Source organism: Haliaeetus albicilla, chromosome 21 (assembly GCF_947461875.1).
Source record: "Haliaeetus albicilla chromosome 21, bHalAlb1.1, whole genome shotgun sequence".
Classification (NCBI taxonomy): Eukaryota; Metazoa; Chordata; class Aves; order Accipitriformes; family Accipitridae; genus Haliaeetus; species Haliaeetus albicilla.
The window spans coordinates 18768955-18791881 of record NC_091503.1 but is presented as its reverse complement, the minus strand read 5'-3'; the positions used below and the strand labels follow the sequence as shown (position 1 = coordinate 18791881).

At 39.1% G+C, this 22927-nt stretch overlaps 1 protein-coding gene across 5 annotated transcripts; it reads left to right on the top strand.

The window, feature by feature from the left end:
* Positions 1-1598: 1598 nt before the first annotated feature.
* On the top strand, positions 1599-22502 carry TBC1D7 (TBC1 domain family member 7). Of its 5 annotated transcripts, none has more exons than XM_069809111.1 (9): positions 1599-1684; positions 3458-3632; positions 4092-4212; positions 4501-4581; positions 8288-8475; positions 10797-10934; positions 12556-12701; positions 20690-20819; positions 21653-22502. In XM_069809111.1, exons 3-9 carry the CDS (start codon positions 4101-4103, stop codon positions 21737-21739), a joined length of 882 nt encoding a protein of 293 aa, XP_069665212.1. In that variant the 5' UTR covers positions 1599-1684; positions 3458-3632; positions 4092-4100; the 3' UTR covers positions 21740-22502. The 5 variants fall into 5 exon arrangements, with proteins under 5 accessions (XP_069665212.1, XP_069665213.1, XP_069665214.1 ...); XM_069809112.1 differs by having other exon boundaries at positions 1647-1684; positions 3428-3632; XM_069809113.1 differs by having other exon boundaries at positions 1652-1684; positions 3433-3632.
* Positions 22503-22927: the final 425 nt, after the last annotated feature.

Genomic DNA, 22927 nt, shown 5'->3' with positions numbered 1-22927 from the left:
AATTAGTGCTAAAATAAATTGTGCTAGCTTCAGCCTTTCTTAGAGCACCACAATAGCTATGTAATACATCTTGACGAGGCCAAAAATAAATAATTAAAAATGACAAGAGATCTGATTGACTTGCAGTAGCTATTTTCTGAACCTTGTGATACTGGTTAGCTCGCAACAGCACCAAACAGGTCTCATCCGGAGTCAAGTGCCATCTATGGAGAAAAGATGTACTTGAGCCGAAGCAGCCAAAAATGACAAAAAATGGCACCAGCCTGCCACCTGCTGCTGTACAGAATTACTTCAAGAAACATAATTGCTAGGCCTTGCACTGACTCAACAAAAACAGTCCTGTGTGAACGGGGTTCAGCAAAAGCCTGTCCGTTCTGCAACAGCGTGCTTTCCCCGTGGCATTTCAAAAGTGTTGGGCAAGATTAAAATAATGGGATGTTCTGTGAATTTGAAAATAGGCCACTTAACCTAAGAAGCTGTCTTGGACTTAACCTAAGAAGCTGTCTTGGAGGGCTCTAGTACTGTGAAATCTTGGTGTTGCTAACTCAGATGTTTGATGGTCGTGTTCAAGTTTCTGCTCCTGGAAAGGGGCCATGAGCTGAAAACTCAGCTCCTGTTAAAAGCAGCTGCCTAGTCCATGCAGTCGTACAGTTAAAGGCTGGCAAGATCCCAAAGTTCTGAATAGAAACATACCACCAACTACAAAAAAACCCAAATAAAATGACACTATTAGTTTTATGTTCCATGGTTTTGGCAGCGTGAGTTGTTTTTTGAGTGTTGGCTCCCAACAGTGAGATCTAGGTCCCTTATCTGTTTTGAGGAGTGGGAGTTACAGTGTCAAGTACTTTGCTCATATGTGTGAGAGTGAATCTTGGTTCTGGAAAACACACTTAGCTTCCTAGAGACTACTGTAAGAAGTGAAATGTCCCTAGATGTCACAGTGGATGGGCCAAAACGCTAAGCATACCAATTATAGTGAATAATACGGTGCAGGCAATATAATTCTTTGCTATTCTTCATGGCCTCAGTGTTAAGGGAATGAGTTATTCCTTTACTGACGAGAGCATTGTCGGCAGGTCTTGCACAGCACTGTACTTTCTGGATCGCTGCTCTTCGTAATTCCACACTGGGCACAGCCTGTTCTGTCAAAACGCCCAGACCTCCGGCGTCACCTTGAGACCAGGCGTATGAGAGATACTGCCGTTTTCTTCTGGCAGCCCTCCGTGTACCCGAAGCTGCCCCGTGAGACGCGGGGAGGAGCGAGGAGGGGGAGCCGGCACCGAGGGCAAGACGAGGGGCAGCCAGCTTGACCTAAGAAGGCGTGAGGGAGAAGAACAACCGAGGCGTCTGAGAGACCGGGGAAGCCGGAGAGGCACCGGCAACGCCTCCAACCGCCTGCGCCCTCTCTGAGGGGCGCGGGGGGGGGGGGGGGGGGAGGCAGCCGGCACCGCCCGCCCGCGCCTGCCCCGACCGTTGGGCGCGTGGCCCGGCCGCTGAGCGCGTGGCCCGGCCGTTGGGCGCGTGGCCGCACCCCCCGCCCCGCCCCGGCAGGGCAAGGGCCGCCGAGCGCTGCGCTGCGCTGCGCTGCGCTCCGCCCCGCCCCGGCGGTACGGAGCCTGCGCATGCGCCCGAGCCGGCACTGCCCTCTGCACCCGCCCGCGGCGCAGGGCCGCGTCCGCCTGCCGTAGGTCCCGGGGGGCGGCGGTGGGGTCCCGGTGCTGGCGGGCGGGTTTTTGTCTGTCACCGGCTCCGCTCTCGTCCCCTTTCCCCAGCCCCTGCCCTTCCCCAGGGCCTCGCGGTCGCCTCAGCTCCCGGGGTGGCGGTGGCACGGCTCCCCCCGCCTTGCCCCGCGCCTTTCCGCCGCTGGTGCCCCCCGCAAGCCCTCAGCCCGCGTCCCGCCGCCTTGGCCACCCCCCGCGGGGGCTCCGGCGGGGACCCCCTGCCCCCGAGCCTGTGTGGGCGGGCGGGTGTGAGGGGTGCCCTGTCCCTGCCCCGCCTTGCCCACAGGAGGGGGCTGCGGCTGCGTGCGGGGAGGGGGGTGGGCGACGAGCGGCGGTTTGATTTGCGGGGGGTAGATGATCCTGTGCCCAAGCGTACCCGTGTTTTCCTTCGGAAATACGACAGGGAACGGGGTGTCGCAGCCCCCGAGGCCGGAGCGGTGCCGGCGGTGCCGCTCGGCCTGCAAAGGCTGCGCCCGAAGTTGGGCTTAGTCTGTGCGAGGGAGGGCCTTCTCTAAAGGGGCAGAAGCCTGTTGGCATCATGTCTGGCTCTTTACGAAGTGTTGTATATTTCGTGGCTGCTGTTAAAAGCACCTGGCGTGAAATTTAACGGTACGATGAAAACTGATATTAAGGCCGAAAATGCATTAATCTTTGAAGACGGGATGAGCTAATTGTACAGAACACTTCCAATGAGCTGGCTAGGGATTTATTTTCCCCCTTCCTTTTTCCAGTTTATTGATGATACATGTAGAGATTGGAACATTGATTTTGCCTAATAGGAAAATATATATCCAAAATTGGGAGGGACGGAGGGAGGAAACAGTGTTCCTTTTTTCCACTGAGTAAATAAAATGTACTGCTGGTATAGTGATAGTTTAAAATTATTGAAATAGCATTCCTTTCTTATAGATCATGCTGTTATTTTTTAAATTATATTTATTGTTTCTGTTCTGTCACTCTACTGTCAGCTTTCCACAAGTGGTATGGGCTAAATGTTTTCTAAATAGCACATATTAAATTCAGATTTTAAAAATTTCAAGTATTTTAAATGTGGCTGAGTGTCTATAGCATCATAAGTCCGCTTTTAGACATGGCTGCAAAGTAAGTAGTAAATACTGATCACTGGACCTTTAAATACACAATACATGAACATCACAGTCATTTTTGTAAGGATAGTGCACAACTGGAATGTCTTGCAAGTAATATAAATATTTTTTCTCTGGTTTTGAGATAGTATTTGACCTATCTCAGAAAGCATTCCTTCAGTCCTTTGCTGGTTTATATTTTCTCTCTGGTCTTGGCCCTAATCCTACAAAGCACTAAAAATGGACTTAATTTGAAACACAAAAAGGCCTAGTGGATACACAAATTTAAATATGTGCATTCTTTGCAAAATTATGGCCTTTGTTTATATCCGCAAATGGTTCAGCAAGGAAAAGAAGAATTTAACTAGAAAAGCTTTTCAGTGCATCATTCACCCATTGCTCCTCACTCAAAACAAATTATTTTTCTCCAAATTTTGCTGTTGTCACTGGGCGTAAAAGTTAAGATTGTTTTTAGTCCTTTGAGTTACAAACCAGAACTTTTTCATATTTGCAAGCATGCAGAGGAGAGAGAATTTATATTTAGAAAGTTGAACTGAATTCAAATGTCAGTTACTGCTGTTGTGAAACACAGTACTCGCTGCAATTTGCCATTGTTTCCAGTATAGGGATGAGACATTTATTTCTTTTTAGTACTGAAATAACAAGTTCAAGACTGTGGCTGTTACAGCACCTGATAACAACGTGAACGTTTAATTCAAATCTGCAGTTTAAGAACAAACCTACATACCTAGCCTTATTCTTTCCTGTCACCCCTGTGCTACTGAGGCCAACGTTGGCTTGTCCTTGCTTCTTGTTACCTTGTCTGGTGAGTGTGAAACCTGATGATTTTACTTATCTGGGTAACAGTTGTACTTGATTAGGGTTTCTGTAGCCAAAATTTTGTCAGACTCTTAACTGTATTTTTTGTGTTGGTTTTGAAATGCACAATATCACAGAAAAGACTAAATGTCTCTCCAGCTTTTTTTTTTTTTAAACTTTTTGAAAAGTAGTGTAATTTACTATAGGAATAAAAATTTTTAAAAAATGGCTGTGTTTCATTTGGAAATTGGATATCTTTAGACCTTTTTTAGATTCAGTTATTTTTGACTGTCTATGTCAGCATATGATGAAAAAAATCTTGTAAGATTTTCATACTCTTTAGTGTTTATTGATACTATAGAGACATAAGTAGTCAGCTTTTATCAGTGTGCAAAAGTACTTGACATTAACACAGTAGGAATGTATTCTTTTAAGTCTTAAGGGGAATTACTGTTTTCTCCAAAAGAAATCAGTCATGGCTGACGACTCTCAGAGAAACTTTCGATCAGTGTATTATGAGAAAGTGGGGTTTCGTGGAGTTGAAGAAAAGAAGTCACTGGAAATTCTGTTAAAAGATGACCGGTTGGGTAAGTTGATTTCACTGTTTCTTCTATTTGGTGATTTGGGGCTGGGGAGGGAATAATAGAAAATGTTTAGCTGCTGTCCTTAGTACTCATTTAAGTTTTGCATCTTTTACCACCAATGTCTCAGTTATTACTGGCAGTCCTTTGAGTTTCATATCAGTTTCAATCAGATCTAAAAGTCTGATTTTTAAAACTGCAGCTAAGGATTTGTCATGCTTAGGTAGATCAGAGACTCAAACCTATTTATAATTAATTTGCCTTAATTTTTTTTTTCTCTTTATTTCTCTACAGATATTGAGAAGCTTTGCACATTTAGTCAAAGGTTTCCTCTCCCATCCATGTATCGTATACTGGTGTGGAAAGTGCTTTTAGGTATGAAATATAACATCTGTGATCTTCCGTAGAAATGAGTGTGTAGGAAGGTATATATTTTTTTGTTTTATTTTGTTTTTGTTTTTTTTTCTTTACAGAGTTAATGACATGGATTATTCTATACTACCTTGCTTACTGATACATATTTAGTCTGTTTTTATATTCACCTAGGATGTACAAGGGCAATCATAAAACAGTATTCCATGCATATTTTTTGAGAACTTTTGCTGAACTGTACCTAGAAGAGTGTGTTTCTATATTTAACTGTGTAACACTACTCAAGTAAACTTATAAAATGGAATTGAAGGGTGGATTATAATAAGTCACCGATACTTGATAAGATACTCAGTTCTGTTCCTAAAATAAAAGACAATTAAGTTGAAGTAAAGCTGTGATTAACCTTAAAAAATCTGGGCAAGGTATGGAATGGATGTTTATTCTAAAGAGAAGCTTTATGTTCTATAAAATCTTGGTTTCTTCTGGTTTTGCTTCTGGCTTTAAATTGTATTTGCCATTGAAGAAGTTTTGAGGCTGGAGGCAAACTATGGTATCCCCAGAAACCATAAAAAACCCCATAAATAGATTCTGTTTTCCTTGAAGTGCGTTAGATGACTAATTAAAAAATACTAATGATTTTGCAGTAACTGGTCAAGTGTGTTGGGTTTACTAGATGCGAGGTCATGTCACTTGGAGACAGGAGGGGTTGTGGGAGGTCCAGGAGTTCTGACCCTTTCAAGGTATCTGGAGAGTTTCCATTAGAGCTGCTGCGTGTAGAGAAACACTGCCAGATTGAGTGTGAAGGTACATCGTCTGACTGAATCTCTGGAAGAGAAGTGTGATTTACTATACTGTTGGTGGTGGAGCGTTGTGCCAGTTTTGAAAAGCTTGATTGTGGCTCCCGTGCTCAGTCTTGTATTACCAGGGCTGTGGTGGCAGGAAGGGTGCTGATAGCTGAAATGTTGTTTCATCAGGGAGAGACCAGCAGCATCAGTCTGCAGACTGGCTTGGAAGCTGCTGTCTTTTGCTGTCTGTTAGCTATCCTACTTCTTCTTTGTCCTTTCACTCTCCAGAATGTGTGATACAAATCCCATGTATATCTCTTACATGAACATTTTGGCATGTGATTCAGAGTCAGGAAGATTGGTGACTCCACCCTCAGAATGAGTATTTTACAGAACAGTTTTTCTGTGTTTTAGGATGTTTGTTTATCTTAGGCAGTGCCATGATGTTGAACTATGTTCAAGTAAATGTCTTCTGTTTCTCTTCTTGGTCTCCATATTCCACTACAGTGTCTGGAATTTGAAATAATGTATTAAAAAGTTTTATCTGAGTTCTAAACAATCTTTTTTTTTTTTCTTCTTCTTTTTTTACCCTCCAATTTGAAAATTGTGGCTTCATATTCCTGATTATTTGGATTTGTAAGCCTTTTTTTGGGAGAGGTAGTAAATGAACAATGCGCAGAAGGTGCAAGATCTAATTGTAAAACTTGAAGTTCTTGGCATTGATCATTGAACTAACAGAGTAATCCTACTTGATAAAAGCCTTTGCCGTTAAAGAGTACCGATTTTAGGATGAAAAAGATTCTTGTAACCTAGGCCCTAGTGAAGCAGTCAGCATAAAATATTTAAAATATTAGTAGCAGGAAATACAGTGTAGGAGGTTTGGACAAGTGACTCAGTACAAGATCCTTCAGCCCAAATTATAATAGCAAAATACAGTCTCTTGGCAAAATTGCAGCTCACTGCAGAGCCAGTGGTCTATCTTTGACTGTTTTAGATAGGATGATTTGTGAATCATATGATAACACAAAACACCTTCTGAGTTAACTGTATGGAAAATTTTATTGGTTCTTTAACAGATTTTGTATTTTAAACACAGAGTGATATATTTCAAGTATGCATACTGTCATTCTGTATACTCCTTGGGTGAACAGAGGTACAAAGACTTTTCCTATGCTGCATCGTAGTGTTAACACTCATTAGAAAAGCTGGTGTTCAGAAGGGCAATGCAAAATATCTCTCCCTAAATGATTGGAACAACAGCACAGTCCATTTCTGGTGGGAGGTGTTACATGTCTAGATAATGTTAATAGTTTAACAACAGGGAGTCTGTCCTGTCAGCAGAATTATCTCAGACACATACCAAGGCTCCATGCTGTCCCATGTTATGTGGTATATCAGCGATGTCTGTTAACTTCCTGTTCAGGTATGACTCATGATGGTTTCTAGACATCCCTGTGGTGCTTAAGCTTCTTTTCTGTCTGCCTAAGGTAGTCTTCTGTATTTGAGGAAAGCAGTTGGCAGTATGTAAATATAAAGTCACGATGTTGACTCTGTTTTTGCATAATGTGAAAAATGTCTTGCTCTGTCCCAGCTTTTGAAATGCAGACAGGTTTGCAGTTGGAAAATAAAAGATAATTTTCTGATGTGCTTGTTACTAAAACTCAGCCATTCATGGTTTAACACTTGGCAGGAATATTTTTTTCTTTAAATGAGAGATAAGAGCAGCAGGTAGCCTGTTTCAGAACTGATTTTTGAAGAATACTTTGTTCTCGTAGGTTTCTACAATGGGAAAAATTCTGCTCCACTAGTGATATGGAAGTAGCATTTTTTTGCTTTGGTGTATGTAAGATCTTATTTCTGTTGAAGCCTGTCACATTTTTGTTGTGAACATCAGTCCATGGCAAGATTGAGTCTTGAGTGAGGCGAAGGATTGAGTGAAATGTTGAGCATCTCTTCTGGAGATCGTAAATAGTTTAATTTTCTCTGCCTCTGTACTTAATACTTTTTTTTCCCTTTCTTATTTTTCCTCCTAGGAAACTGGAAAAAATATTTGTGTTCTGCTAAGAAAGTAAAAAACGTTACCTCACGAAGTGTTTGGGTGGTGTTCTTAGGTTTTAATCTGTAACTGATTAAACCTATATGTGGTTGATTTTGCTTCTTCATGTGGTTTTAGAGAGGATTAATCTACGATACAGTGATTAAAGAATTTTCCAGCAGAGAGCTAACAGTAAATTAAATAATACTGGAATGTACAGTATTTTTGCATTTGCATTAGTTAATCGCATGTACATATATTCTCTGGTCATCTCAGACGAAGTGTAGAATTTGAGAACATGAACAGCTAATGTATGTAAAAATCATTCTGCATCTACCTTGTTTTCAAAATAAATGGAAGCTGGGCACAAATACGCAACTAGTACTGTATTAAAAACTACAGGTAGGTATAAACAAGTAAGATTCACAATTTAAAAATAAAGGTGGTTGGAGAGGGAGAATAAAGAAATTATTTTTCAGCTATCTCAACAATGACATTTCTTATTGGCATACAGATGTGGTATACAAAAGAGTTAGCATTCATTTCCGAAAACCTTGCAGAAGAGCTTGAGAAACAGTAGTCTTAAGGGTAGATTTTGCCTATGCTCAGTTAACGTGAAATTCGTTTTTATAAGTATAATGCTAAGGTGCTTTGTTGGTCCATTGACTTCCAATTTTGTAGAGTTTTTCTCCCTGTATTCTTTGACCAAGTTTATAAACAAACTGCAGTGCCAGGTCCTACTTTTCTGTAGGCTGGAGTTGTAGTGGAAATTTAATTTAGGCAGATTTCTTGGAAAGGGAGTTTGAGTGCTCTGTTTTTTCTCTTTACAGTTGCTTATCTCCTTCCTTCTCTCTTTTTAAATTTTTTTTTTTTTTTTTTTTTTCCTTAGGAATTATTCCTCCTCACCATGAATCTCATGCTTTGGTGATGAAGTACCGGAAGGAGCAGTACTGGGATATACACCATGCTCTTCGTGTAATTCGTTTTATTAATGATTCTACCCCACAGGTAGATGTTTTCCTACGCATACATCAACTGGAATCAGGAAAATTGCCCCGAAACTTGGCTTTTCCATTGGTCAGTTGTCATTTTAACAGTCTTTTAAATACAGTATTTTATTTAACTTCAAACTATAAGCCTGTGAGAAACTGAGCTGCAAGTAGTCCCACAAACGCACGTAGATAGACAAAGTAAGGTGAATGGGGAACAGAGATGTACTAGTATAAAATGAGGCATTTTAGTCAAAGTGCTTTTCTCTTTTTCTTCCCCTAAGATTTTATGCCTTAAAATCTCTTTTGTGTATTTTGCCTGCTAGGCTTCAAGCCTTTTGTACTCTAGTGCACTTCAGTTTCTTTACAGTACTGAAATGAAAATGACATAAGATTATCGGAGCTTATATTCTTAGATGTCCTGGAACAAAGATAATTCAGAGCCAATACAAGCAGCGACTTATTGTAAGTTACATCATATATTTAAATTAGTTGTTTTTAAATCTAGATTTTAATGTACTGACCTCTTTTTCCTGTTAGTCTGAACTGATCCAGGCTTCTGTCAGGTAATGCATGTACTCTGTAGTTTACGGTGTATTCCCATACGGCTAAAGGAGTCTGTTTTAATGATGAGTCTATAGTGTGATGATAAAAACAGTGTGTGGATCTTATGTATAAGCCTCAATGAAAGAGGAGGTGATGAAAGGAGCCATGGGACTTTCTGAAGTGCTTTTTATCCTGTATTTAATGTTAATTTATCCATGTTCACTCTAGTCCAGCTTACTTTGTTATTTTTCACCTGTAATAAAATTTGACAAAAGAACTTAAAAAAAGTTAAAAATTAAAAAAAACCCACATTAAAGTTAACATGGAAAATTTAGTAATATTTTGGACTGGAGGATTACATACAGCATTCTCTTGTTGGAGGAGGGAGGGTGTTTTTGTGCCCTTACCATTGCCTAGGAACGTGGCCATCCTACCCTGCAAGTTTCCTATAGAGAAGTTTCCTTGATTTGGGCCTGTGACCCAGTGGGCTGAAAATTCATTCCTTCTAGAGCAGTATTTTTTTCTGAGCAAGTGTTTTGTCAGTCCATCCCAGAGCACTAGCTGCTTTCAGTACTGTGATGCGGTTTCATAGAGATGGTGTTTAGCAGACCCACAGTTATTAGTCCTATAACTTCTGTTTGTTTTGCTGCAGAAAGCACTTGTTCTCTTTATGCCAGCCTGTTTTCAGTGCAGTAGCTGTCCCCTTAAACTTATAAGAGGTTACTGCTTGATAGTAATGCAGATGTTTTGTTGTGGAGGCAGAGGGAGTATAAAGATGGTGTTGGATTGGTCTAAATATTTTGAAATGTTTGAGTCACATGTCACAGAAGTCTGTGAAATACATTTTGTGCATCTGAAAGCAGAGAGTTTAAGTAGGGATATGTGTGTATTGCAGCAGTGTGTGTAGTAGAGGCATATCCCAGTAGTGTTTAGACTATCCACATGTTTTTCATGAGTTGTAATCTGTTCAAAAGCTTGTGATACTATAGTTTACTGCTACTGATGGTTACATCAGATCAGACTGTGTACACATATCTGGCTTGTTACCCTGCCTCCTGATGTAGTCAGTACTGCCTGCGTAAGGAAGACTGTAAGAAATAGGGCAAATATAGAGCCTTTCCTTGTACATCTTCCCAGTTTAGACACTTTCTGATCTAGCTGTTAGCATGAGGTCTAGCTGGTTTAGAGTTAGTTCCCGTCCATCTACCCTATGTGCAGTCATACTACTGTGGTTTAGGCATGCTGGTACTTCTCTTAGGAAAGTATGTCCTCAGGAGAAAAGATGATGGTGTACCCATGACATGCTTCTGGTCATGTATTGTGGGGAATAAGATGCTCGTCACCTGGGAAAGATATTTATTTGTCTCTAGGAAGATGTTTATCTCAAGCCAGATGATTTTGTGTATGTTGAAGGTAGGCATACAGCTCATGGCTGCATTGTTTTTTCAGTAACTGCAACAGCTGTGGCAATGGTGTTTGAGGGGCCTGTTCGGCCCTTAGCAAGGAATAGGATGAAAAATTCTGCTGCTGTGCAAAAATATGGGGCATAGAAGCAGGATTATTGCTGCCTTGTTAGGATGTAATATTATCTCATTTGAGAACTTTGAATCAGGATTGTTCCAAACTCCTGTTGTATGTTTTGGTTTTAAAAGCAAGACAAGTCTTACTTGTTCTGCTTTAATAGGTATTTGTCACCATAATGCAGCTGCTGCCCAATGTTTTGTTTATGAATGTCAGAACAGCTCTTTGAGTATGTTGATTCTGGTTTGTTTTCCCAAGTAGCAGGGAAAATGAATATAAGAATAATTTAAATCAGATAGTCCAATACTTCGTGTAGTTCACTTTTTTGGCTTTGTTTTCCAGGAACCTGAAGATGAAGTGTTTCTTGCTATTGCTAAAGCAATGGAGGAAATGGTGGAGGATCCTATAGAATGCTATTGGCTTGTCAGTTGCTTTGTGAATCAGCTGAGCAGTAAGCACAAAGATTCATTACAACAACTGGTAAGGAAAAAACACTTTGTGTGTGTGTGTGTGTGTGTGTGTGTGTGTGAGGAAAGCCTGCCATGGAAAGCATTAATATCTGGAGACAACTGGAGTGCCAGAGGTGACACCCTTGGATTCTGTTCCACCAGCTGTTTTGAGAAAATGGGAGGAGTGCTTTTTCTGTTGCGATTGTGCTGTCCTGTAGGACGCTCTGTCTAACATAACATTAGAAATTGTTTTTGTTTACTACATGGTAGTTTTCAATTACATCTTATTTTCTTTTTAGGTTAGCTAAAGCTTACATTATATCTAGTTGAATTACATTTCTCAGAAATTGGTCACTTAAGAATTTTCTTCATTTTAAACAATTAAAAATTTCACAAAGTTAAGAACATCTTGATGTATGTCTGCTACTTTGTAGGCTACATCTTTGGCATCCATATGCTGCTCATTGGATGATACACAAAGCACAGTTGTTTTGCTTTGTGAATGGAGCAGGGTACTACGTCTTCAGAGAAACAGTATGTTGCAAATTAAGTTATAATAAAAAGTGGAATAGAGTTCTTCTGGCACTGATCATTTAAATGCTCTTATAGCATATTAATTTTGAATATCTTACTGGTTTATAAAATTAAAATTTGATTGTAAAGAAAATGCATACTTATAAAAATTACAAAAGCTTTTGTAATTCTTCAAATAGTCTTAACAGGTAAGAAACTTCTAGTTAACAATATCACTGAGATGAAGGTATTAGAGTACCTGTGCACTAGCAGTCACTGAATGAAAATTCATTGCAGAAAATTATGCATGTTCTTTGTTTGTTATTCTTTTGGAACTAAGAAATACTTTTTAAACCTACCTTCTGTTGCTGGACAGGATACATTCAACTATACCAATTTCTGTAATTCCTTTCAAAGGACAAGTTTTTGTTTTAATACGAACATTGTACCAAGACTCTGGATGTTAGAATATAGACAAAGGAAGTGTTTTCTCCCTTTGACAGCTGAAGGCATTAGCTGTTTACCTCATTATGACAAAAAGCATAAAAGTACTCCTGAATTTACAAAAATTTGTATTTTGTGACATTAGAATTTAAACAAAATGAGAATTATCCACGTGTTTATGCTTCTAAATACTTTGGATTTTTAAACAAGAAATCAATGTCCAGCTTTTAATATGTTGCACAGGGATTTACTCACAGAATTGATTCTCTGGGTTTTGCTGCATTGTGTGTAGACTTTTTTTTTTTACATGTGTTAAGGCGATTAGGTTTGAAGTGAATGAAACTCAATTTTACTTCTGAAGGTAGCAGTAATTAGTGCATGTTTAATCTCTGCATTGCCTTAAGCTCTCAAACACCTCCTTGCATTAGGGAATACTGCATATTTTGGAAGTTCTGCTAATGGTCAGCAATTCAAGGAACATGAGGTTGTTTGTTTAGTTAAATACTTAATTACCTAATTGCAGTTGTATTTTGGAACATGATGTTTTTAGTTAAAACAATGCAAGTTCATTATTTTAACCTGTTATTTTATGCCGATTGAAGTTTTAAGACATTTCTTGTCTTACAGTGCGTGTTAACTATGGATGGAGGGTACTCTGATGTGAGTTATCTAAAATTTTGCAATTCCTTTCTCAGCCTAAAATTCTGGAGCAGTATTTGAACATTGAAGATAACAGGCTCTTGATGCATCTGAAAGCATGTGCTGCAATGAGCAAACTCCCTTATGATCTTTGGTTTAAAAAGTGTTTTGCAGGTTGTTTACCTGAGTCCAGTTTACAGAGGCAAGTTCTGGTTTTTTTTCTTTCTATTTGTAATTACATAGTAATTTTAGCTTTTTGTCATCACTAGCAGGCAAAGAGCTTTCCTTACTTTTTCTGTAAGATTATGGAGTTAACTTTATTGACTTGGCAATGATATAATCGGATTTGATTCCACTTGTTACAAGATAATCTCTGTGTGATCATTTCTCGCATTGAATGGAGTTAAGTATAGTGGTTGATTCTGTTAGATACTTCCTGCCTCCTAGGATTTAAAACTTCAAATCCCCACTAAGTGATAGATAGCTGAATGGTAGTTAGTTTTCAGGCTTTTTAACCAAAATCCTTGCTTAGGGAGTGATTGTAATATTGTATTATCATTAGACAAAAAAGATTTTGGAAATGTGTACTGGTTTTGGCTGGGATAGTTTTAAATTTCTTCATAGTAGCTTGTATGGGGCTGTGTTTTGGATTTGTGCTGGAAACAGTGTTGATAACACAGGGATGTTTTAGTTACTGTGGGGCAGTGCTTACACAGAGTCAAGGCCTTTTCTGCTCCTCACCCTGCCCTGCCAGCAAGTAGGTTGGAGGTGCACAAAAGGTTGAGAGGGAACACAGCTGAGACAGCTGACCAAAGGGATATTTTGTACTGTATGATGTCATGCTCAGGAATAAAACTGGGGTGGACGTTAGTGGAGGGATGGCTACTTGGGGACTTGCTGGGTACCAGTCAGTGGGTGGTGAGCAATTGTTTTCATTGGCATCACTTTTTTTTCTTGGGTTTTGTTTTCCCCTCTCTCTGTTATTTTTTTTCCTCTTTTCCTTACAATTTAAAAAAATTACTATTTTTTTTTTAAATTATGAAACTGGTTTTTATCTTAACCCGTGAGTATCTCACTTTTACCCTTCCAATTCTTCCCCCATCCCACTGCTGGGGGGGCAGTGAGTAAGTAGCTGTGTGGTGCTTAGTTGCTGGCTGGGGTTAAACCATGACAGAATATTTATTTTAAAAAGTACTAGGGCAAGTTGACTATTACAAAGTTAATGAAATAGTGCATTATATCAGGATTCTACAGTTAGAAATAGGTTGTCCAGCTTTTAAAAGGGGAAAATTCTTGGGCATGGTACTTCACTGAAGAGATTTTGAAATGAAGCTTGTATGATTTCTATAGTTCTGCTGCCTGAGAACTATTGGAAAGCAGAAAATTCAAGCTAGATGTAAAGCACCATATACTTTCTGCAGTAACAAGAGTTGCTAATAGCTGAGCAGGAGATGGCACAAGGAAAACAGGGGTTTCATTTTCAGCTGCCTGAAAACTTTGAGAAGTAACAAGGTTCAAGGGAAGTTTCACTCCAGCACCTCCAGGATTTCAGTGGCTAGTACAGGAACCTAGCGTGGAAACAGAGATCTCTGTAGAATGCTCTGTAGAAAATGCTTTACGATGGTAAAGTTGGTTGTAATCTGAATAGTGAATGCAATCTTGCTTGTTTATCTGCTTGTTTATCTAGATTTCATGAAGGAAAGTGGGAAACAGCTGTTTTAAAAAATGTTTTATTTGCCCATATGAAAGTAAGGGGCTTTTAGGGAATAAGCTATAAGATTAGAAGTCATGCTCTCTAGTCTTGTCATACTGTGGTCTTTGAGGTTCTGTATGTTTTACTGTTGACAAGGAATATGTCTGAGAGAAGAAAATCTTTTGAACCAAACCTGATGGATTTGGTAGTACACCTTTAGGTGTTACACTGTGTGCAGCACAGTCATTGTTACATGGCAAGTTCTTCTCATCAAGCACCATCATCATAAGGCTCCAGAATAGTGCTCTCTGGGTAGTGGTTCTGTGTGATGTGGTGGTTAAAGGCTTTTACTACTTTTATGGCTACACAAATTATGTAAGCATGTATAAAATGTTTATTACATCTTTAAAAGCAATTGAACATGTATGGTTTGCCTGCATCTCTATTTCATATTTGCATTTGTAGGTTACTTTCAGCAGATAATGATTGACCTTGTTTCGTTGTGCTTTCTCTGTATGAAACTTAATGCCTTAAAACTTAAACTACTGTCAGTAGAAGTGACTGCTCTACCTGGGACTTGGCAGTTTCTTCAGGCCTTTTTTTCTGTAGGCTTCTATGATCTGAAATAACCTTTGCAAACTACTGCATTAGGAACCCCTTTGCATGTCTTCTAGGAGATACTTTTATTTAGAGTTTATGTGATTTAATTTTGCTACTAGGTCTTAGAGCTGAGAAGTAGAGCTGAAAGAGGAATTTGCATCAGAGCAGTTTTGCTGTTGGAAGATTCAGAGGTTTTTTTAAATTTGTGTTGAAACTTGTATGGAGCTGTGTCATCTGGATAGTGTAAAAGAAAAAATCGAGATGAATTTTGATTTCATATTTCATCTTGTCAGAATCTTTACTTTCAAATTTCTACCATTTTGAATCAGTTCATTTATATGAAATATTTTGTCTAGTTAGTGTATTGTTTAGCATTCTTGTATACTGTTTTACCTTTCTGAAATAGAATATTCTGATGACCTGAAATTTTTTAAATACTCCTCCCCACTCCCCCAAGGTCAAAATATTGGCTTTTTGTATCACTATGGAGTAAAAACAAATTTCAGTGTTGGTACTTCTGATGGCACAGCAATCCCTTTTCCCAGCAGTTCTTGTGGGAACATGATAAAAGTGCACTTTTTCTTGCCAGTTTAGGTTTCTGAATTATTCAGTTGTAATCATAATGGCCTCATTTACTAAGGAAATAACATACTTCATGGGTAGCATGTGACAGATGAACTTAATTAATGCTTGGAGATTCAGTTTGGATTAGAATCTAGAAGCCCGAATGCTTATCTGAAATGTATCCAAATGGCAGTGTTGGAACTGCTGAGAACTGAAAACAGGTCTCCAATTCTCCTGTGAGTTTTACTTTCTTTTTGTTAAGTGAGAGATGATCTGAGCTCAGTTTTTTATGATTTAATTTAACTTATGATTTAGCACTGTATTTCTTAAAGAGGTTGCTTGCTTTCTATAAATTGTAGTCTTCTCTGCCAGGCAGCTAAATCTAAATTTCATGGTTTTCTTTTTTTCTCTAACGTGTACGAGATTTGTATATGCTGTGCAGAAATTGTATCCAATAATGGTGAGATGAAGTTGCATAATACCAGCTTTACTCCTGACAGGCATTGTCATTCAGTATAAATACTGTTTTATAGCACACTTCTTGTTATACCCTAGGTAAAATTTATGCATCAGTTTAAATGGGTTTGGAAAATTTATATAGACAGGTTTCATGTAGAAAATTTTCTTTTGAGCCTATGCAGTGTCTTTGCTTGCCCTAATACACTTGACATATTATGTGACAAGCTTCTTAACAAAATTCTTAAAGGTGCCACATTGGTAAAAGAGAGGACCAGACTGGCCGTTCCGAAGGCACTGTATCCTCAGGGTTCTGTATCCCACCTGGAATATAGACAGTGTGCTTCCTAGAACATGAACCAGCCTGTAGCACAGGTTCGAGAGGGACAGAAAGGCTTACTCGTCTCTGAAACAGGGAGAGAACTGGATCACACCTTTGTTTTTATACTCACATTGCCCAATTTGCTTGATTTCTGCAACAGCATATCTGGTCATCTGTTGAGTAAGCCCCATGTGTGGAGAGCTTTCAAATGGTGCTGTGCGGCCCCTCAACCGGAGAGCCCTGCTGTTAAAGCTTTGTGTTTCATTTGTGGCTTCAGCTCTACAGGCAAAATGGCACTGTGGCTGCCAGTTTATTTGAGCACGGTCACCCCAGATGATCCAACTACAGCAGAAGTAGTGCAGCTTTGCAGATATAACTGTGAATAAGCCAGGCATTTTTAATGGCCTAAAGTTGCCAATGACGTATCATGCCCCTGACTAACAAGGTTTGTATTCTGCGCTGAAGACTTGGCATTAGCAGGACTGTAATAGCCGATGGGATGTCGTTAGGTTATTAGCCTCTGGTAACTTGTTTGTAGCAAAGTATTTGGTAGTTCTCCTGAAATCTTGTGGCTGCCTTTCAAACTGGCACTACCTCATGTATTAATATATGGCTTCTATAGTTTTACATCTGTGATTTCCATGTCCTGCATAAATTACATCTAGATGTAAAAATGTAAGTCATTTGTTAGTAGAAACAACAGAAATATGAAAATTGCCTTAAATTTACTATGAAGTGGGAGGTCATAAGAATGTGCATGTGGGCTACTACTATAGAGAAACTTAAGTTGGTTTGCCTTTGTCTAAGTAATTGAGCTGCTTCCCAGCTCTGGAGACAGATGGGCACAAGATCATGACGTGACATCAGGACGAGATTTGTGCGAGCCTCATCATGTCCCTCCATGCCCAGTTACCCTTGGGAGGACACCAGAAGTGCAGGCAGAGGAGGAAGCATTGGTTCTCTTCAAATGTCTCTGGCCTGGATGACTGGAGGACCAGAACTAGGGAATAAGGTTGAGTGTGCTTACCCTGTAGCCTAGGGGAAAAAGCTGCGAGATTAATGATAATACTTCAGAAAAAGAGAGAGCAGCAATGCTGTGATGCTTTTTGTATACTACTGCACTGTAGTGGTTGCGGAACCTGAGAACTGCCTTGAGAATGCCATGCCCTCACCCACATGCACATGCAGTGTAAGTCATACCTTGTCTACAGAAAAAGCTCAGTGAAAAGTAAATGGCTTCATTTGCATAGTCCTTGGCATACTCTTTACCTTCATAGCTTCATGTTTCTTTTTATTTTTCCTTGTGGTTGTTACAACTATTTCACTGTTCAAGAAATACCTACAAGAGTGCTCCTGCAGTTAATTGAATACTGTTACATTTCACAGAGGATGATAGTCACAAAAACCATATTGAATTCAGTGTATACTTTCTTTTTTAACATTCCTGGTAGGGCTACAGGCACAGTTGCACGACATTTCTGTTAGAATTTTCCCATCTCTAGGAGTATCAAAAAATGGATAAAAAGTTGCAATCTCTGACAGTACACTTGATATTCAGTGTTTGCTGTTACTTAAAAAGTGAAAGTAGAATACTTACATTATCATCAATCGAGATACAATGTATAAAGGCTGATACATTAGAATAGAATCAGCAACATATATGTTTCCTTGAAACTGCTGTGGTTTTTTTTTTTTCATTCTAAGTAAACAATTTTTTGACACAGTTTATGTTGCTATTTCTGGCTCTACTGGTATAGACAAGGTGCTGACTGCTGGTCTGTTTATCGCAGTGTCACACAATCATTCCCCTATTGCTGTTGCTGGTGGAGTTGCATTGAGAGTAACAATAGCTGGAAATGTTAAGGGGAAAAATACTGCAGCAGACACAGCTGGTTAGTGCTGACATCTCAGCCACTTCGCTATGCACCCTCTTCCAAAATTTGTTAGACACTGGTGATTCAGATACTGCATCTGTTTTTCTATTGTTAAAACATTTGTTCTGGAATCAGACTAAATAATGCAGGAAAACATTAGAGTGTTTTCTAAGCATGAAATGTAACCTACTGGAATGTAATTATGGAAACTGAAGTCAGGAGACTTGGAAGCAAAATAATGAAAGAAGGCTGGATATTTTATAATAGGATTAGTAAGTTTGTATTCAGATTAACATGAGTTTTAATATGAACTTTAAAAATTCTTTCCTGTTTTTGAAGTCTGCTACACTCTGTATTGACATTCATAATAACAGTTTTGATGCCCATGAAACACATGGGGAGCTGTTCTTGGATTCAAAACAGATACATTTGCTAAGGAAAATGTATTAGAAGTAAAGATGGAGGACCTGTGCAGTGTGGAACAGGAATGTGATCTCAGTTTTCTCATAGCCTTGTTGACGTCAGGTCTAGAATCTTTAAGCATCAGTGTAATATTTACAATGATCACTTGTCCTGGGATGCTTGAGCCAGAAAGGAAACAGTAAGATTTTCATCTTGGATTATTTATTGTTCCGGCCCATATGGGAATTATATTCATTTTTTAATAATAGCAAGACAGGGAATTAAAACTAAATTGCAAAGGGGAAAGAAATTGGCAGTGCCTTTTTTCCTATCTGTCTGTGTGGGTTTTTTGTTTGTTTCCTTCTTTTTTAAGAATAGTCCTGAGGATTTTACATATTCTTCTCCTCATTTCTTCATTATAAGTTAAATTCTAGTCTAAATTTTTTGATGAATGGAGAGGTTGTGAAAATAGTGTGGAAAGAGTTATGTGAATAGAAGGTTAAGAAACTGACAAAGAATTGACTTAAGTCACAGTGTGAAAAATAAGCACTGTATAACAGCAACAAGCATTCCACATTAGGAGTTATAAAAGCATTTCACAAAAAAAAATCACAGAAAGGTTGATGTTGGCCAGGACCTCTGGAGGTTGTCTGGTCCAACCAATCCCTCTGCTCAAGCAGAGACCCCTAGAGCAAGCTGTGAGTTTTGAATGCCTCCAAGGATGGAGACTCCACTACCTCTCTGGGCAACCTGTGCCAGTGCTCAGTTACCCTCACAGTGAAAAAGTGTTTCCTGATGTTCAGGAATGTCCTGTGTTTCAGTTTGTGCCCATTGCTTCTGGTCCTGTCACCAGGCTCCACTGAAAAGAGCCTGGCTCCGTCCTTTTCAACCTCTCCCTTCAGGTATTTATATATATTGATGAGATTCCCCCCTGAGCCCTCTCTTCTCCAGGCTGAACATGTCCCAGCTCTCTCAGCCTTTCCTCATAGGAGAGATGCTAGAGTCCCTTAATCATCTTCATGGCTCTTTGTTGGACTCTCACTTCTTAAATCCTTGTTTAAAGGTGTGATACCTACTCTTCAATTCAGCTGTCAAAGTTCATGTTATACCTGTGTTGTGTTCTCCTGACACTCCAGGCTGAAGGGCAAGTTCTTCTGAGAAAGAAGGTAATATAAAAATTGAGTTGTCTTTCGAAGAAGCACACCCATAGATCCAAGTTTATAGGTGGGCTGCAGAAGATATTTTCCAGTTAGTGTTACTGTATTCAGAGATTATGGAGGATAGTATGTGATCTTTGTCCCACATGTTTTTATTTGGAAGGAGAAACACTCTTAACAAGTGCCCAGAAGGAGCAAGAACAGTAGTCCTCAGAAAGTCCTTCTGACACAGCTCTTAAAATTCAAGAACTAAAAATAATGCAGGCCCATAAAAGCTGCCATCTGACAGATGGTTTCACACTGGTTTTGGATAATCTTTCATCCCGAGTCTGTTGAGTTGGGCCTGAGATAGAGCTGCTGGATGAAGGATGATCTCAAATTGTTGCAGGCTGTTTTAGTAGCATGGATCCCTTTTAATATTCATTGAAGTTCTGTTGCTAAAGTACTTGCAGCCTTTGGAGGCCCGCCCTTCAGGTTTTGTTAAAACTGTGAGGTCCAGGTACAGTTTCATACAAGTGGTAGGAGTGGTTAGGTAATTTTGAGAGAGTCTGTGCACAGTGGGATGGATTGAAAGACTTAATAGTTGTTCCTTGTGCTTAATGTAAACATCATTGATTATATCCTGCTGGTATTATCATATTTGTATCTCATACAGCAATGACCTGGAATATTTAGGTTCTTGAGATGTAGTAGTTCAGTATTACATCCTTTTGAATTTTCAGCTACTTAACTGAAGAGTGTCTTTATGAGGCATGCTAATAAAGCTTGTTTCCTTTTTTGCACTAGGAAAAATTCTCACCTTTACCATACACTGTAGAATAGTTGTCACAGTTCAGGCTGTTAAAACAAGATTTGCTTTTTGTATTTGAGCTTATAAACAGTTCCACTTCTAAACAAGAACACACCATGTCAATACATTACTGCTTGCCATCACTCTGCTCTGTACAGATTTAGGAATTGATAAAATGTCTTTTATTTACCCTGACCCGAATAATTCAATACGTGGCTGTTATTCAGAAAAATAATCTGGAAAAAGGTGATTGTACAAAGACTGTTCTAGCAGATAAATAAGCAGATAAGCACTACAATAATGTTTAGTGATGCCTTTTCATCTTTCTGTAGAGTTTGGGACAAAGTTATTAGTGGGTCCTGCAAGATTCTCGTTTTTGTTGCTGTGGAGATATTATTAACGTTTAAAATGAAAATAATAGCACTGAATACTGCAGAAAAGATCACACAGTTTTTGGAAAATGTAAGTATTCTATTGTGCTTTGCATCACCTTTTATGGTTTATAAAAGTGTGCTTCAGCCTTAGTCATTTGCCTGTTGCAAACATACCGTAAGATACTATTACATTACTTACTGAGAATAGTGTAGTAGTACCAAGGTGAAGAGAGAATGCACAGAGATGAGAATAGTGGTTTCTTCTATCGGGAGGTAAGGCTTTCATAGAATGAAATACTTTTTAGGCTTTGGGGAATATGTTGTCTATATTTGTATGGATTTGACAATATTCCTTGTGATACTAAACGTTTTTTCTGTGAAAGTAAATGCAGACGAGGTTAGGTTAATTTTTGTGGAAGCTTCTTAGATGGTTGGTTTCTGGCACCTTTTTTGCTCCTTGCCTGAGTGTGAATCTATAGACTCAAGGTATGTTTTCTGTTGATGTAAGGGTGGGGTCATGAACCTGACCCTGAACTTTTCCTCTATGAATAGTAACAAGCATCACAGCAGGGTTGTAGGATCCGCATGTGACCTAGGTTAGTTAGATTAGATATATTTGTGGTCATGTCTAGCCAGTATGAGTTCTGCCTGATGCTGGGTTAGGGATGTGTGAAGTGTGGGATGCCTGGGTGGTCATCTTACTGTTTTGTAAATAAAAGTTTTTTGTCTAAAACCTTGAGGTAGTATGGTGCATGTAGGACTAAGGGATGGTGGAATGGTAGGGCAGAGAGATGGGATTCTAGTTTTGTTTTCTTTTTTATAAAGAGAGAAAATCTGAACTGGAAATTTAAAATCGTTATTTGAAACAAAATAGTCCAAATAAAGTACTCTGACAAGGCATCTTGCCCTGATCTTTTGTAGATTCCTCAAGATAACACTGATGCTATTGTCAGCAAAGCTGTTGATTTGTGGCGCACACACTGTGGGACTCCAGCACACTCAGTCTGAGAACTTTCTTCGCTTATGACAGCTTGGGGAAAAAAAAAGACATTTGAAAAGACATTTTACCACTCTTCCCCATCCTAGTGTGAAGTTCTTCATTACCTCGTCTATGTAAAGATGCTATTAAAGCAGCTAATAGCATAGTGATCAATATGTAAGTATTTTTCAATAAATACAGGTGGATTGAAGATACTTAGTGGCGGTGTGATCAAGGCCAGAATGTTTCTTGGCCAGCCAGCTACAGTATTCTGATTGCACAGTGTGCTCTCTGACTTTTGGGGAAGTAAATCCAACTCTTGAAGCAAGGTAAATAGACTTACTTGTAATTTAGAAATGTTTTTGTATGCCAGTTTGTACTTGATATAACTTGTTACTACTTGGAGGTGTTTTTAAGGTGAATTTACTAAATGTTAGTCTGCTGGAACTCTTGGTGAACAAGCATGCTTTTGCTAGAAATGTAAATGTACTCTATTAATACTGTAAATTTTCAGGTAAATGTTCAGGAAGAGGCATCACAAGTTTGTGGTAGAGGACATCGCAATGACCAGGGCTGACATGCTTTTCTGAAGTGTCTTAAAATACTTTCTTTTTATCTGCCAGCCAGCTCTCTATGGCTGTACCTCCTTCTTTGTTCTTCATGGAAGATGCTCTAGAAAGGTGGATCTGTCCTATACTAAAGTGTAACTTTGTGCAGGAATGGAGAAAATCAGTGGGACAGGTCAATATAATTCAGAATTACAAGCCAGTAATAAACAATGCCTCTGTTGAATGCTTGGCTCAAAGTTGTTGTAATTTGATTCTTATTTGGTTTAGATTGCAAAATAAATTTAATACAGAAATGTAATTCATAATGTAAGTAAAAGTAGAGTGATTAGCCATAGACAGAGATTTGCTGGAGAACTAATCTTTTTTCTTGTAAAAGTGTAAAATTCTATTTCTACATCTTGCATAGACCAGGGAATTGTATAGAAAAATGTGTTGCTTAGCAGTTATTTGATTCAAATTGATGCTTAGTACACCAAGTGCCAAGTATGCTCATTGCACTTGAAAGAGCGTGGTTAGCTTGCACTCAGTGTAGTGCAGACTTGAAATGCTTTAGAAACTTAACTTTTGTTTTAAACTAGATCAGGTTTACCTTCCAACACACTAGCGGGGGAAGCTTGGGACTCAGTTCAGGTTACACCTGAAAACCTG